Source organism: Scomber japonicus, chromosome 3 (genome assembly GCF_027409825.1).
Source record: "Scomber japonicus isolate fScoJap1 chromosome 3, fScoJap1.pri, whole genome shotgun sequence".
In the NCBI taxonomy this organism is placed as follows: Eukaryota; Metazoa; Chordata; class Actinopteri; order Scombriformes; family Scombridae; genus Scomber; species Scomber japonicus.
The window spans coordinates 33,383,509-33,398,915 of record NC_070580.1 but is presented as its reverse complement, the minus strand read 5'-3'; the positions used below and the strand labels follow the sequence as shown (position 1 = coordinate 33,398,915).

General features: G+C 41.1%; 1 protein-coding gene across 1 annotated transcript in view; it reads right to left on the bottom strand.

Annotated features, from left to right (window-relative positions):
- The window catches only part of ptprt (protein tyrosine phosphatase receptor type T), a 470,972-nt gene that overhangs the window by 360,751 nt on the left and 94,814 nt on the right, over positions 1–15,407 (bottom strand). The window contains exon 3 of the mRNA XM_053315616.1: positions 1,197–1,322. Coding sequence (XP_053171591.1) covers positions 1,197–1,322 — 126 coding nt within the window. The remainder of the gene's footprint in view (positions 1–1,196; positions 1,323–15,407) is intronic.

Genomic DNA, 15,407 nt, shown 5'->3' with positions numbered 1-15,407 from the left:
TCCTGTCAACTGTGTAACTTTTGTCCAACTGTTTATAAAGCAAAAGGTCTTAAGTCCGTGTAAAGTAAGAATAAATATGTGTTCTGAGTTTGACATACCACAGAAAAGTGTGTTGTTAACCACCCTGCCAAATTTGAATGATTAAACAAAAATCGAAGTTGTGTAAAAATCAGCCTCTTTCTCTGCTCCCAAACGCTGTGGGCGTGGCCTCCGAGTCCGCTGAAGCCCCGCCCCCTACCAAGTGTCACCTGTCAATCAAAGTCACCACCTCTACCAGAAACATGGACGCTACATCTGAGAACTTTCTGCTGCTAACTCAGCGGCTAGCTCGGCGGCTAACTCGGCAGCTAACTCAGCTGCTAGCTCAGCGGCTAACTCGGCTGCTAGCTCGGTGGCTAACTCCACGGCTAGCTCGACGGCTAACTCAGTGGCTAGCTCAATGGCTAGCTCGGCTGCTAACTCGGCTGCTAGCTCGACGGCTAACTCAGCTAACTGGCTAACTGTAGACTGTAGTAGTAGTAGTGTGTGCTGAATGTATTTATACCTCTACAGCAGCAGGGGCGGGTTTATGCTAATCACTGCCACGTTACTTAACAGTTGAAATGCTTTTTACACCTTTTTTAGAAATACATTTATGACCTATTTAATGTGTTCAGAAGAAAATGTCTGAATTCACTTTACACGGTCTTTAAATGATATTACACCTGATTTTTGAGTCCAAATGTTCAAATTGACACAAAGACAACAAAAGGGTTAACATTAGAAGCTTTGTTTCTGACAAATATGCATCAATATTAACCAGCAATGTTGAATCTGCACCGAAACAGCAAAGACTAGACACCAGATGCATGAGAAATAGTTCCACCACCAACATAAACAGGTTTTTTTAAGTCTCCATGAGTCACTAGGCAACTCCAAAGTTTCACTACACAGTGTCCTGATCAGTAGTATGGACAGTGACGGGATCAGAAGAGAAATTATCTGAATAATTAAACACCTCTCACAGCTTGATTTTTATCAACACCATCTGGCCCTGACTGGAACAGAACTGGTCCAACTTGTTTGGACTATAAACCAGCCATACGATCAAAATCTGTGTCTCTGCTTTCACTGAGGAATCGTGAGTAAAAGGTTGATAGTTTGTCCTCCAGCAATAGAAAGTAGAAAGGCAGAGGTGGATGAATGTTGGATCCTACCTGTAGGCAGAGCGGGATCCATGGTGGGTTTTTCCCAGGAGTTGACTTGTTCCCAGGTAAATCCATTGGTTCCTAGTGAAACGCTGTAACCGCAGCTGCTGTAGGACTCCTCGAATGTACAGCCACCTAAAAACAGACAGCCAAAAAAGATGCATATAAATATAATGCAATGATGTAAATTTCAATCAAGGTTTATAGTCTTAAAAGGGCAATTCAATCAGGTCTGCATAATGCAAGAAAAAGCTTTTAAATGAAACTAATTTGAGAAAAAAAAAAGGTGTGAAACCGATTTATCCTTTCTCCAGAAGGCAACAAAAAACAGGAAAAGGACACGCATCTCAATTGGATAAAATATATATCATAAAGTATATTACCCACATGTGCAGAAATACAACAGTATAAGAGCTACTGGTGTATCTGTTTACAATGCAGCCAAACAAAATGTGCACTGACACTGTTTTAACCCTTCTGTTGTCCTCAGGTCAAGGACGGACAGAAGGAAGGAAGGAAGGAAAGGAGTAAGGATGGAAAGAGGAAGGAATTTAGGAGAGAAGGAAGGGAGGAAGGAAAAGAGGAAGGAAAGGAGGAAGGACGAAAAGAGGAAGGAATTTAGGAGTTAAGGAAGGGAGGAAGGACGGAAGGAAGAAGTAAGGAGGGAGGGAAAGGAGGAAGGAAGGAAGGAAGGAAGGAAGGACGGACGGAAGGACAGAAGGAAGGAGTAAGGAGGGAGGGAGGGATGGAAGGATGAGGGAGCAAAGAAAGAGGGAAGAAGGAAGGAAAGAAGGACCAGTCAAAATAGACGGGGTCAATTTGACCCGGGAGGACGACAGGAGGGTTAATAAAGATGGCCGTCAACAGTATGCATGCCTTCTTTTCCAAACTTCATTTGTCATGTAATGCACACACGACATCCAGAACATGCTTGCACATTTTGATTTCTGCATAAGACTCCACCAGTATCAATTAAAACTATTATATATATATAGAGAGAGAGGAAATGACAGGAAGCAAATAAATTCAGTGGCCTGTGGCTAAACATGATTATAACTGGGTTTGGATACCATGAAAAAAGTCTTAATAACGTCTTTGATTCACCCACATTTATGATTATATTCTACTGCTCATAGCATATGTTTTTAAACGTCTTTAATCACTTCAATATGGTTTGAATTTTGTTGAAAAGTTGTTGTTTTTTTATTTTATTTTCTTTTGGTTTTGAAAACTGAGCTTTTAAAAAAAAAAAAAAAAAAAAAAAAAGCTGCTTTGGTGTTGTTAACAATAAAACACTAATTATGTTATTGGCTTGAATTGAAAGAGCCGGCGCGAGACAGACACTGTCACAGTCTATCAGTGAAGAGAGGATAGCTGAGAGGAAGAAAGAAGAAAGGAGGGAGAGACGGAAAGAAAGAGAGAGGGAGAGAGAGAGTGAGTCTGTCGTGGTATGTGAGAGAAAGTGAGGGACACATGAAGAGAAAGCTCTACGTGTCAACATGATTAAGTCACAGAGTCTCATCGTTATTTCATGGCCCAGCTAAGACATATTTTCCACCGCATTAGCCTTCTCTGCTAGCCTAGAGCACTGCACACACACACACACACACACACACACACACACACACACACACACACACACACACACACACACTTCCCTAATTAGACATATGCTTTGACACACAACCATTTTAATTTGTTTTGAAGCATTTGAAATGGGAGAACGTCATTGCTTTATTCATGAAATCACTTAATGCTTACTTTTTTTTTTTTTTTTTCCTTTTCTGTTTTTCATTTGCGTCTTTGGTGCTGTCAGCTCCAGAGAACACATTTGTCAGTTTAAACCTCATCAAAACAAAAGAAAAACTTGTTTTGTTTTTTTTTTCTTCTCCTCCCTCCTCCTGACTTCCAACTATAACAGGCTTGTAGATTATAATGAGACCAAAAGCCTGAGGACTTCCTCTCCCTGTAAACCCTACAGCATGTCCACAAAGCATACTGTGGCATTTTATCTTGTGTTTGACATTCATGAGACAAATATCTCAGCTGTATCAACGCTGTTATTCAATAAAATAGTAGTTGTATTAACTTATATAGTACTATAAATATGCTGCCCATGTGGATATCCTTCTTTTTCAGTTATTCATCTCTCTTTTTATACCAAGCTTTGTGTCACTTGAACATCACACATACTGGAGTTAAAAGCCAAAACTTTCAAAATCGTAGCATTTGACATTTTGGACATTAAAGTCTGTGTAAAGTAAGAATAAATATGTGTTCTGAGTTTGACATACCACAGTAAGGTGTGTTGTTAACCACCCTGCCAAATTTGAATGATTAAAAAAATCGCCAAAATATGAAATTAGATCTAGGTATGAGAGCTTTCAGCTGCTAACTCAGCGGCTAACTCAGCGGCTAACTCGGCTGCTAACTCAGCGGCTAACTCGGCTGCTAACTCAGCTGCTAGCTCGGCGGCTAACTTGTTGGCTAACTCAGCTGCTAGCTCGGCATCTAACTCAGCTGCTAACTCGGCGGCTCACTCGGCTGCTAGCTCGGCGGCTAACTCAACTGATAACTCGGCGGCTAACTCAGCTGCTAACTCTGCGGCTAACTCGGCTGCTAACACGCCTGCTAACTGGCTTACTGTAGACTGTAGTAGTAGTAGTGTGTGCTGAATGTATTTATGTGCTTTTTTTAGAAATACATTTATGACCTATTTAATGTGTTTAGAAGAAAATGTCTGAACTCACTTTACACGGTCTTTAATCATATGACAGTCTCCAATGAAATATAGAGAAACTGAACATTTTACATTGGAGACAGGTGCATCAAACACTTCTCTCTTGAGTTTCTTGTGTAATATGATGTAACACTGCACATAAATTACTCATTTGGGCTACAAGCCTCTTTAGTTGACCTCCTAAAAACCTTCCTAGACTGACCCACACAGACCCACACAGACACACACACACACACACACACACACACACACACAGTCAACACCATTCAAAACACATGTGCCCTTTAATATAAAATGCTACAAAATGTATGGTATGATTTTGATGATGTTTCTTCAAGCAAGACTTACATCAACTGGGAAATAAAATGTAAAAAAAAAAAGAAGAAAAAAAAGGGATAAAAGGAGAAAACACTCTCCTCCTCTTTGAAAAACAACCTCCAGCAGAGGGTGAAAACGAGGAAAAACACAATTTTTCTTACAGATATGAAAATAGTTGTTATAAATTAATCAATACTGAGATAATTAGCCTTTATCGCCCCCTTGTTGTTCAGCAATCTCATTAGAAATGAAAAGAAATCAAAGTGATCTCATTAGAACAGAGTTATAAACAGACGAGGGAGGCTTTTCTTTTTTTGAGGGGGGGGTGGGGGGGGGGGGCAACTGCATCAATATTCAGTATCAGATCTGCAATTTTAAGACCACTGTCAAGGGGATGAGAGGGAGAAGTGGCTCACAGCGGTAGGTGAAAGTGTGTGTGTGTGTGTGTGTGTGTGTGTGTGTGTGTGTGTGTGTGTGTGTGTGTGTGAATGCCCCTGATCTAGTTTTCAAAATCAGTACGACACCTCCCATCTACACACACACACACACACACACACACACACACACACACACACAAACATAATTACACACACATGTTCAGTGTCAGAAAATTAGCATAATGAAAACATAACACTGCTACTCTGGTTTGATTGGGAACATGGGCGTGTGTGTGTGTGTGTGTGTGTGTGTGTGTGTGTGTGTGTGTGTGTGTGTGTGTGTGTGTGTGTGTGTGTGTGTGTGTGTGTGTGTGTGTATAAGTTGTAGCTGCAGGCGTGGGTGCAATACATGTATATTAGCCTTGGAGTGCGTGCATGTATTAGTGTGACACCAAAACAAGCAGAATCCCTTCATCTCTGCTAATTAACATTCCTGTAACCGATATGATAAAATATTGATAACTGGAGCGTGGCTTTCACTCATATATATACAGTAGGTACGTACAGAACAACTAGCCCACAGCGTCTCAATCATCGTATTACTCCAATAATGTCAGCAGCCACGTCTATCAATATTTATTTAACCCTTAAACAGGCAACGTGCACCAGGAGATACAGACTTCCTTCCTTCCTTCCTTCCTTCCTTCCTTCCTTCCTTCCTTCCTTCCTTCCTTCCTTCCTCAGATCTAAGTTTAGCTGTTATGGTAAATGTTCCCTCCTTCTGTCTGTTTTTCCTTCCTTCATCTGTCCTTCCTTTCTTTCTTCCTTCCTTCCTTCCTTCCTTCCATCCTCCCTCCTTCCTTTCCTTCCTTCCTTCTTCCTCCCTTCCTTCCCTTCCTCCCTCCTTTCCTTCCTTCTTCCCTCCTTCCTTCCCTTCCTTCTTCCCTCCTTTCCTTCCTTCTTCCCTCCTTTCCTTCCTACCTTCCTTCCTTCCTCCCTCCTTCCTCCCTCGCTTCCCTTCCTTCCTCCTTTCCTTCCTTCCGTCCTTCTTTCCTTCTTTCCTTCCTTACTTTAGGTGCAAATGACATAACTAGTAAGGCCTGTTTTAGGGTTAAAAAAAGTTAGCACACATTTCCCTTTACAGCATCATTTGTTAGTTTTGCTGTTTGTCAATTTCCTGTGATGAACGAACATGTTTCCATCCAGCTGTCAACTGTAAAGCAGATTTCACTCACTGGTGAGAATAAACTAGTTTAACTGGATTTATCTGCTGGGAAAATGGAAAACTTCATTTGAACTTTCATTTTAAATGATTAGTATGAGATGTTTCTACTTTTACTGTCATTACTGATACTACCAAACTATAATAGTTAACTTTAAAACTATAATAAATAACTTTTTTTTGTGTTAAATTATATAATAATTATAATTTAAAACAGTTTTTTTGTCTACTTTATTTTACACTATCTTATTATTATCATTCTCTTTATTAAATGTATATCTTTTAATCGCTCTCTTAACCTAGCTTTAGTCCAGCTTTCTTCTATTTTACTTTTTTCCGTCTTTTTTGTCTATTTTAACCTTTTTTTTTTTACTCTAACTTTAAATAAACATTTTCTCTTTTTCCTTCTTATTTTACTTATTTATTTAATTATTTGTTTATCTATTTAATTATTTATTTTTACTTATTTTATTTAAATTCTTAAGCATTTTTATCATTTTATCTTGCTTGCATTGGTCTCCAGTTTTGTCTTTTTTCTTCTTTGTTTTTATTCCTCTTTTAAATGTTTCTTCTTATTATTAATAATATTATTATCATTATCGTTATCATTATCATTATATTATTATTATTATGTTATTTTATTTATTTTGGCCACTTGTTTAGTCTTATTATCAGCTTGCCAATCAGCTAACTGTGAAGCACTTTGAACTACACTAGTCTGTATGAAAGATGCTGTATAAATAAAGTTTGATTGATTAATTGATATATTTGCTTCTCGAGCCTTAACGAAAAAAATCATTACTCATCGGCAAACTCCTGCAGCTAAGCGAGCTAACTGCTAACAAAGTATGCTATCAGTATGTCTCAACTGCTCCCTGAGTTCCTTTCTATTTCTGACTTTTCCTTTCCTCTGGGCGACACTAACCAAGAGTTATTGGAGGGGGGCGGAGGGGTGAAGCTAACTTGTCTCCTGTCAGTTAGCGGGCTCGTTAGCTTGGTCGCTCGGTCCCTCGGCCCCCCCCCCCCGCTCAGCACCGCCGGTCAACAACACAAATTTTAAGTGTCAAACTTCACCAAACTTGTGCTTGATGTGAAAAAGTTGAACCACTACTATTAAAGATGAATCTAATAAGCAAGCATTTAATAATCATGCTGCTTCACATTAATTGAGTCATTTAAAGTCCTTATTTATTAATCCCAATGACACTTTTCCTCTTAGTTATCCTCTAAAGAGTGACAGTTATTGTCAACACATTAATAGCTGACAGAAATTACAAGGTCTTCTTCTTGTTTGTGTCACAGCAGTTAAGATGTCATTTGTTCTGCTGTCATTAAAAAAAGAAGAAGAAAAGCAAACATTTTCATCACAACTAATAAGCACAACAGCAATTACTGTGTAAAGACTGGAGTGATAATGGGTGCCTGTATAAAAGGTAGAAGCATTAAATTAATAACCTTTTTATTATTTCTTAATTAAATGTGCTTTTTATCCATTTTCAGTGTTTCAGGTGAAGCTTTACTTTATTTAATTTATCTCAAAAAACTTTTAGCATCAAACTTTACTTATATAGCAGCTTTTATAAAAGGTTAATAGTTCAAAGTGCTTCACTGTTGATTGATAATTGATGTTTTACTGTATGTATGAAGTGTGCGTGTGTGTGTGTGTGTGTGTGTGTATGAGAGAGAGCCTTGTGATCACTGATGACCTCATGTCATCAATCATCAGGATGAGCCTATTTGCTGATTTTAACCTTTGTGTCGTCCTCCCGGGTCAAATTGACCCTGTCTGTTTTGACTGTTCCTTCCTTCCTTCCTTCCCTCCGTCTGTCCTTCCTCCCTCCCTCCTTCTCTCTTTCTTTCCTTCCTCTCTCTTTCCTCCTTTCCTTCCTTCCTTCCTCCCTTTCTTCCTTCCTTCTGTCCACCTTTCCTCCCTCTTTCTTTCCTTCCCCCCTTCCTTCTTTCCTGTGTCCTTCTTTCCTCCCTCCATCCTACCTTCCTTCTGTCCTTCTTTTCTCCATCGTTCCCTTCCGCCCTTACTTCCTTCCTTCCTCCCCCCCTTCCATCTGTCCTTCCTTCCTCATTTCCTTTCGTTCCTTCTTCCTTCCTCCCTCCCTTCTTTCCTTCCTTCCCTTTCCTTCCTTCCATCCTCCCTTCCTTCCATCCTCCCTTCCTTCCTTCCTTCCTTGACTCGAGGCCAACAGAAGAGTTAAATACATTACGACCATATATAATTAGTATATGAATATTAAAATCTAATATATTTATAAATAGGTTATCGGGTATTCATGCGTTCACAACCACATTTTTTCTGCATGAGCTCACATCCATTCAGACATGTGGTGAAACGACACAAACCTCAACCCTTCAAATACACGCAGATACAACAAAGTGAGCACACACACACACTCTCACACACACACACACACACACACACACACACACCAATGATAACACTTATTTAAGCAGAATCCCGTGTCTTTCTAATGTTAAGATTTCCAGTTCCCCGAGGCACCAATAGCAGCTATTAGAGCCTTTCATGTCAGCCAAAGCTAACACAGTGCGACAGGAGCCACGGAGTCACAAACCAGAGGGAGGCACCCTGAGGCGACCGGCTCTAAAGAGTCTGTTTACTGCTCACTTAGATAACATCTACTGATCCCGAGTGTGACTGCGTGTTCAAGTGTGTGTGTGTGTGTGTGTGTGTGTGTGTGCGTGTGTGTGCGTGTGTGTGGGTGCAGACTGAGGACATGTTGCTGTGTGCTCATGTGTAAGAGTGTGTTTTTGGAGTATTTCCATTTTATGATATGTTATACTTTTTTATTTTTTTACAGTTATTTTTACATACTTATAAACTAATAAATATCCGACAGCATGCTCAGTAGTTAAAATCTGCATTAATATGATGCCTAAACATTCAAAAATCAGTCATTCCAATGTAAAAATATACTTTGTAGAGGCTGACAGTTGAAATCTGCATAACTGCTAGAGGTACACAGATGCCAAGTATCCATCTTTTATTAAAGGTATTACAAATGAAAAATCCTTCCTTCTTCCTCCCTTCCATCCTTCCGTCTTTCCTCCCTTCCTTCCTTCCTCCCTCCTTGTCTCTTTCTTTCCGTCCTCTCCTTTTCCTCCCTTCCTTCTTCTATCCCCCCTTTCTTTCTTCCTTCCGTCCACCTTTCCTCCCTCACTCCTTCTTTCCTTCCTCCCTTCCTTCTTTCCTCTGTCCTTCTTTCCTTCCTTCCTGTTTTCCTTTCTCCCCTCCCTCCTTCCGTCTTTCCTCCCTCCTACCTTCCTTCTGTTCTTCTTTCCTCCATCCTTCCCTTCCTTCCTTCCTCCCTCCTTCCTTTCCTTCCTTCTTCCTTCCTTCCTCCCTCCTTCCTTCCTTCCTTCCTTCTTCCTTCTTATTTGATTTAAATTTACAGAATTGTATTTTTTTAAATTAACAGTCACTTCCTGTGTTTACTGCACACATGTAATGAACATGTAGAGAGTGTTGAGTGTCTTTGGGCATGACTGTGTGTTAACCTTACTGTACGTGTGTTTGCAGGCAAGCGAGTCAGAGTCCAGTTATAAAGGTGTGTGTGTGTGTGTCTGTGTGTGTGTGTGTGTGTGTGTGTGTGGACTGACTCATAAAGTGTGCGTGCATGTGTGTGTTTAAATGTCTCTTAGTTAACTCTTATTAAATCCACTGTCAGCTAACATGCCAAGATCCTTAAATATTCCCATTAAGCCGTTTAAAACCATATGCCAACATATGCCATCTGCCCCCCATCTACCCCTAGTGCACACACACACACACACACACACACACACACACACACACACACACACACACACACATATACACACCCGGAGGCAAACAAAAACACTGGCTAAATAACTAAATGCCATTATTGCCACCCCAATAAGCCTGGATAATAAGAGAAAGCAGTCAGGGGTTTGTGGGTATAACACACAGCTGGAACAGATGGGTTAGGTGTGTGTGTGTGTGTGTGTGTGTGTGTGTGTGTGTGTGTGTGTGTGTGTGTGTGTGTGTGTGTAGTAGAAATCAAAAAGGAAGAAATAGTGTCTTGTGTGAGAGAATGAATGCTAATAGAGAGACAGATTAATACAGAGGACATCTACTAGTGCTTGAATAAAACTAGTTCAAGTGATATAAAATTCATGGAAGCCAGGGGAGTCGCAGCTCGTGTGTGTTTAACGCCACTCTCTGACTCTGAGTGTGTGTGTGTATGTGTGTGTGTATGTGTGTGTTTGTGTGTGTGTGTGTGTGTGTAGAGTAGGAAGAGCCTTGGGGGTTAGAAATCCAACAAATCTTTGACAAAAAAAAAAAGGAAATTATTGAGAGTGAAGGAGGCAGTGAATGTGCGGTAGATCAAATGTATTCACAAAGAGAGGGAGCATGTTGCAGGGCCGGAGGTTGTGTGTGTGTGTGTGTGTGTGTGTGTGTGTGTGTGTGTGTGTGTGTGCGTGTGCATGTGTGTGTGTGTCTTTGAAAGCTTTTTGATGGAAGTTGCTGGTGTTTTGAGCAGTGCTAAACAAGCAAAAAAAGAGCTCAAAGAGAAACCAAAACAAGAAAAAGAGAAATAGTGTGCAAGTGTTAAAAGATAAAAATAAAAATGAAAATAAAGATAAAGACATGTCACCACTTAAATGCTGTTAAACACATATTGGTGGAGCACATTTCTGTTTCCATCATGTTGTTTGGTGTGTTTTCCGTCTGGCTGTGGATGAATAAAGGTAGACGACGTGACATCTTAGTGAGATTGGTCCTGCAGCTGTTTGTGATTGTCTCAGTAAAACACTAACAGCAAAACATCAAGCGGTTACACTCAAAACCTTCCAATATTCACACATCGTAGAAGTCTTAAGACAAATATAATTACCCGTGTCAAATCAATAATCTGCTTCTCTTGGAGTACGACTGTGTATCTCCTCCTAAAAACCTTGACTGGACAATATATTCATGTTTTTAGTTTCCAGTCTTTTTAAAAAAAACAGCTCAAAATGACACAAGATACCAAAATGCATCAGGTGTTCTTCTAAAAAGCCAGTCATCTTGGGGAAGAGTGAGTGAGTGAGTGAGTGAGTGAATGAATGAATGAATGAATGAATGAGTGAATGAGTGAGCGAGCGATTGAGTCAGTGAATAAATTAGTGAGTGGGTGTATAAATGAACAAGTGGGTGAGTGAGTGAGTGAGAAAATGAATAAGTGAGTGAGTTAGTGAGTGAAGGTGTAAGTGAGTGAGTGAGTGAGTGGGTGGGTGAGTGAGTGAGTGAGTGAGTGAGTGAGTGAGTGAGTGAGTGAGTGAGTGAGTGAGTGAGTGAGTGAGTGAGTGAATGTGTAAGTGAGTGAGTGAGTGAGTGAGTGACTGAGTAAATAAATTAGTGACTAAGTGAGTGAGTGAGTGAGTGCGTGAGTGAGTGAGTGAGTGAGTGAGTGAGTGAGTGAGTGAGTGAGTGAGTGAGTGAGTGAGTGACTGAGTGAGTGAGTGAATGTGTAAGTGACTGAGTGACTGAGTAAATAAATTAGTGACTAAGTGAGTGAGTGAATGAAGGGTATTACAGTTACTGTGTGAGATTGTTCCCATAAATCTCCTTCCCTTGTGTTCCAGCTCGTATGTATGTGTGTGTGTGTGTGTGTGTGTGTGTGTGTGTGTGTGTGTGTGTGTGTGTATGTGTGTATGTGTGCATGTGTGTGTGTGTTAGAGTTGTTCGAGTCTTAAAGTAGAGGAAGTGTTTTACTGAAGGGTCTATTGTGACTTTAATTATCTACAACATGAATCAATAGGAGACCTGCCTTGTAACCTTTAGTTCTGCATCAGAGAACACAGAACACCACGCTGCCACCAATCCCTTTCATTGGCTGTCACACACACACACACACACACACACACACACACACACACACACACACACACACACACACACACACATATCTCAAGCTTCGCCATCAACAAAAACACACATGAGACAACAAACACACACAAACGCCTGTATAAATGTCTCCGCTCAATAGAATTGGTTCGGACAGAGGGGTGACTACAAAGGGGAAATGGAGAGATTGGAATACCTCGGAGATTGACGTACACACACACTCACACACACACACACACACACACACACACACACACACACACACACACACACACTTCCTGCCTCCCATGCCTCCTATTCTGAAATAACTGGTTGAAGCAAGCAGTCATAGTAAATTAGAGAAGAAGAAGTTGACAAAGCAGACAAAGGAAGGAGTATTTCAAATTACACACACACACACACACACACACACACACACACACACACACACACAAAAACACACACACACTTAATTTGATTTATGTGCTCCCTCATGCTGTTGTAATTGTATTCCACTTCCCAAAACACACTTTAACCTCAAACCCAAACACACATATTAAAGTGTATAGTGTACGTATGTGTACACTTGAAAACCCAGTTAACCCCGTCTGGCCTTTGACAGACCAGTCGAGTCCAGTCGGGTCCGGTCGGGTCCGGTCGGGTCCGGTCGGGTCCGGTCTCAGTCTAACATGGTTGGACCCCCGCAGTAGAAGCAGGCAGACCAGCTGACCGGTCCAGCAGCTGAACTCTGCTGATTTAAAACTGAACCAGGTTTGACACAGAATTAGAAGTTATTGCGTTCTTGAGTTTAACCCTCCTGTTGTCCTCCAGTCAAGGAAGGAAGGGAGGAAGAAGGAAGGAAAGGAGGGAGGGAGGGAGGAAAGAAGGAAGGAGGGAGGGAGGGAGAAAGGAAAAGAGGAAGGAAGGAAAGAAGAAAAGAAGGACAGAGGAAGGGAGGAAGGTAGGGGGAGGAAATGAGTAAGGAGGGAGGGAGGGAGGGAGGGAGGGAGGGAGGAAAAGAGGAAGGAAGGAAGGATGGAAGGAAGGAAGGATGGAAGGAAGTGAGGATAGAAGTATGGACGGAGGAGGGTTAAGAGACTGTTAGGAACTTATAAACTTTTCTAAAATATGATAAACCATCTGAGTCACAACATGACTCATCACTAAAAACACTCGGACACACACACACGCAGTGACATTCACACTCTCCCTTTGTCATACTCATGCAAACCCTCTCAAAACTCACACCTCTCTCTCTCACTTACACACACACACACACACACACACACACACACACACACACACACACACACACACACTGTGAAGTCCCTGATGAGGTCCTGTCGCTATTAGCATGCTAATCCTGTTCAGGATTACACTGCTGTCAGAGTGGAGAGCTCTGCATTAATAACTAGTTCAACCTCCATCTTGCTCCCTCACACACACACACACACACACAGACACACACAGACACACACACACACACACACACACACACACACACACACACACACACACACACACACACACACACACACACACACACACACACACACACACACATATAATCTTATGGGGTCTCATTTATAACTGTTGTGTATGTACACTACTCCCTACGAACATTTTGGAGACAGACTTCATACAAATTATGTTTATTAAAGTTTCCTTCCTTCCCTCCCTCCTTCCTTCCTTCCTTCCTTCCTCCTTCCTTCTTCCCTCCTTTCCTTCATTCCTTCCTCCTTAATTCCTTTCCTTCCTTTCCTTCCTCCCTCCTTCCTTCTTCCTCCCTCCGTTCCTTCCTTCCTTCCTCCCTCTTTTCCTTCCTCCTTCCTTCCTTTCCCCCTCCTTTCCTTCCTTTCTTCCTTCCTTCCTTCCTTCCTCCTTCCTTCATTTCCTTCCTTTCTTCTTCCCTTCCTTCCTTCCATCCTTCCTTCCTTATTTTCCTTCCCTCCTTCCGTCATCCCTCCCTCTTTTCCTTCCTTCCATCCTCCCTCCCTCCTTTCCCTCTTCCTCCCTTCCTCCCTTGACTCAAGGACAACAGGAGAGTTAAGTATCTCTATAACTTCCTCAGATCTTGTGTTTTGTCAGGTGTGTCAAGTCTCTGTTCAGTCAAATTTAAATCAAAAGAGTATTTATTTGGCAGAGACGTCAAAAAAAAAAAGAGGCCAAACACGCAGCGAGTTAAAGAGAGGAAGTTGGGACTGGAAAAAAAAAGGTATATTCTCTCAGTTGCTTTCTTCCTTTGTTCTGCCAGTCTGTGCCTTTCATACATTTAAGCACACAATAAGTAACACACATACACACACACACACACACACACACACACACACACACACACACACACACACACACACACACACACACACACACACACACACACACACACACACACACACACACACACACACATACACACACAGAGGAGGAGGTTTAATCTCAATACTCTCATTAACACTCTGAGTCCTTTTCAGATCCCACGTACTGAACTTCTAACACAGAAACTTGAAAGAGAAACAAAAAGATAATGTGACTCATCAAAGTGACACCAGCCTGATAGTAGACATTACTATTGCTATGACAACTCATCACTTCCTGTCTGTCACTGCTAAATATTAGTATTATTATTATTATCATCATTTTCAATTAAGCTGTACTAGACACTACAAAATACTGCATGTTTGAGATGAATTAGGAGGGAGATAGCAGACACACACTTTCCTTTCCTTCCTTCCTTCCTCCCTCCTTCTTTCTTTCCTTTCGTCCTCCCTTCCTTCTCTCCTTCCTTCCTTCCTCCTTTCATTTCTTCCTTGCTTCCTTTCCTTCCCTCCTTTCTTCCTTTCTCCATCCTTTACTTCATTCCTTCCTCCATCCTTTCCTTCCTTCCTTCCTTTCCTTTCCTTCCCTCCTTCCTTCCTTCCTTCCTCCTTCCTTCCTTTCCTTCCTTCCTCCCTCCTTTCCTTCCTACCTTTCCTTCCCTCCTCCTTTCCTTCTTTCCTTCCTCCCTCCTTCCTTTCCTTCCTTTCTTCCTTTCTCCCACCTTTCCTTCCTTCCTTAAATCTTTTTGATTACTGGTTTGGTTGCTATGTGGCGATGTGAGGATGTGAAGAATTTTGACATTTCGCCATTAAACAGGAACCTGCTGGCCAAATGGGGGTACTGCACCCCGTAGAAGATTAAGAAAATTGAGCCTCTTCCTCCAGATTGACTTAGATGAACGAAATTTGGTTCACATATGTATCATGTAAAGATGCAGAAAAAAGTCTCTTGGACCCATACCCTAACTCCAACAGGAAGTCGGCCATTTTGAATCAAATTTGCAATTTTGGCGCTGTTTGTCTGTTTGATAGCAGACACACACACATATATATAAAACACATGATTTCTTCCATTTTTTTGGTCATGATCATTTGAAACTGAATATGGGCAGTAAGGAAATAAGTTTTGGTAATAAAATGTCACCAATATGTTTAAAAATACACTCACTCTTTATAAAAAAATGAATTTAAAAAATGCCACAATACCAGTTCTTTAACTATCAAGTGGCCTTTTAAAAAATGTGAGGGCCGGCCTAACTCTGAAGGTCTTCCACTCAAATTGGTTCTCACAAAGATGGAGCTTTACACGAGCACACACACACACATAGAGAGACACACACACACAAGAGCCGAGGGAATAAACCTTCACAAACTTACTCACACACACA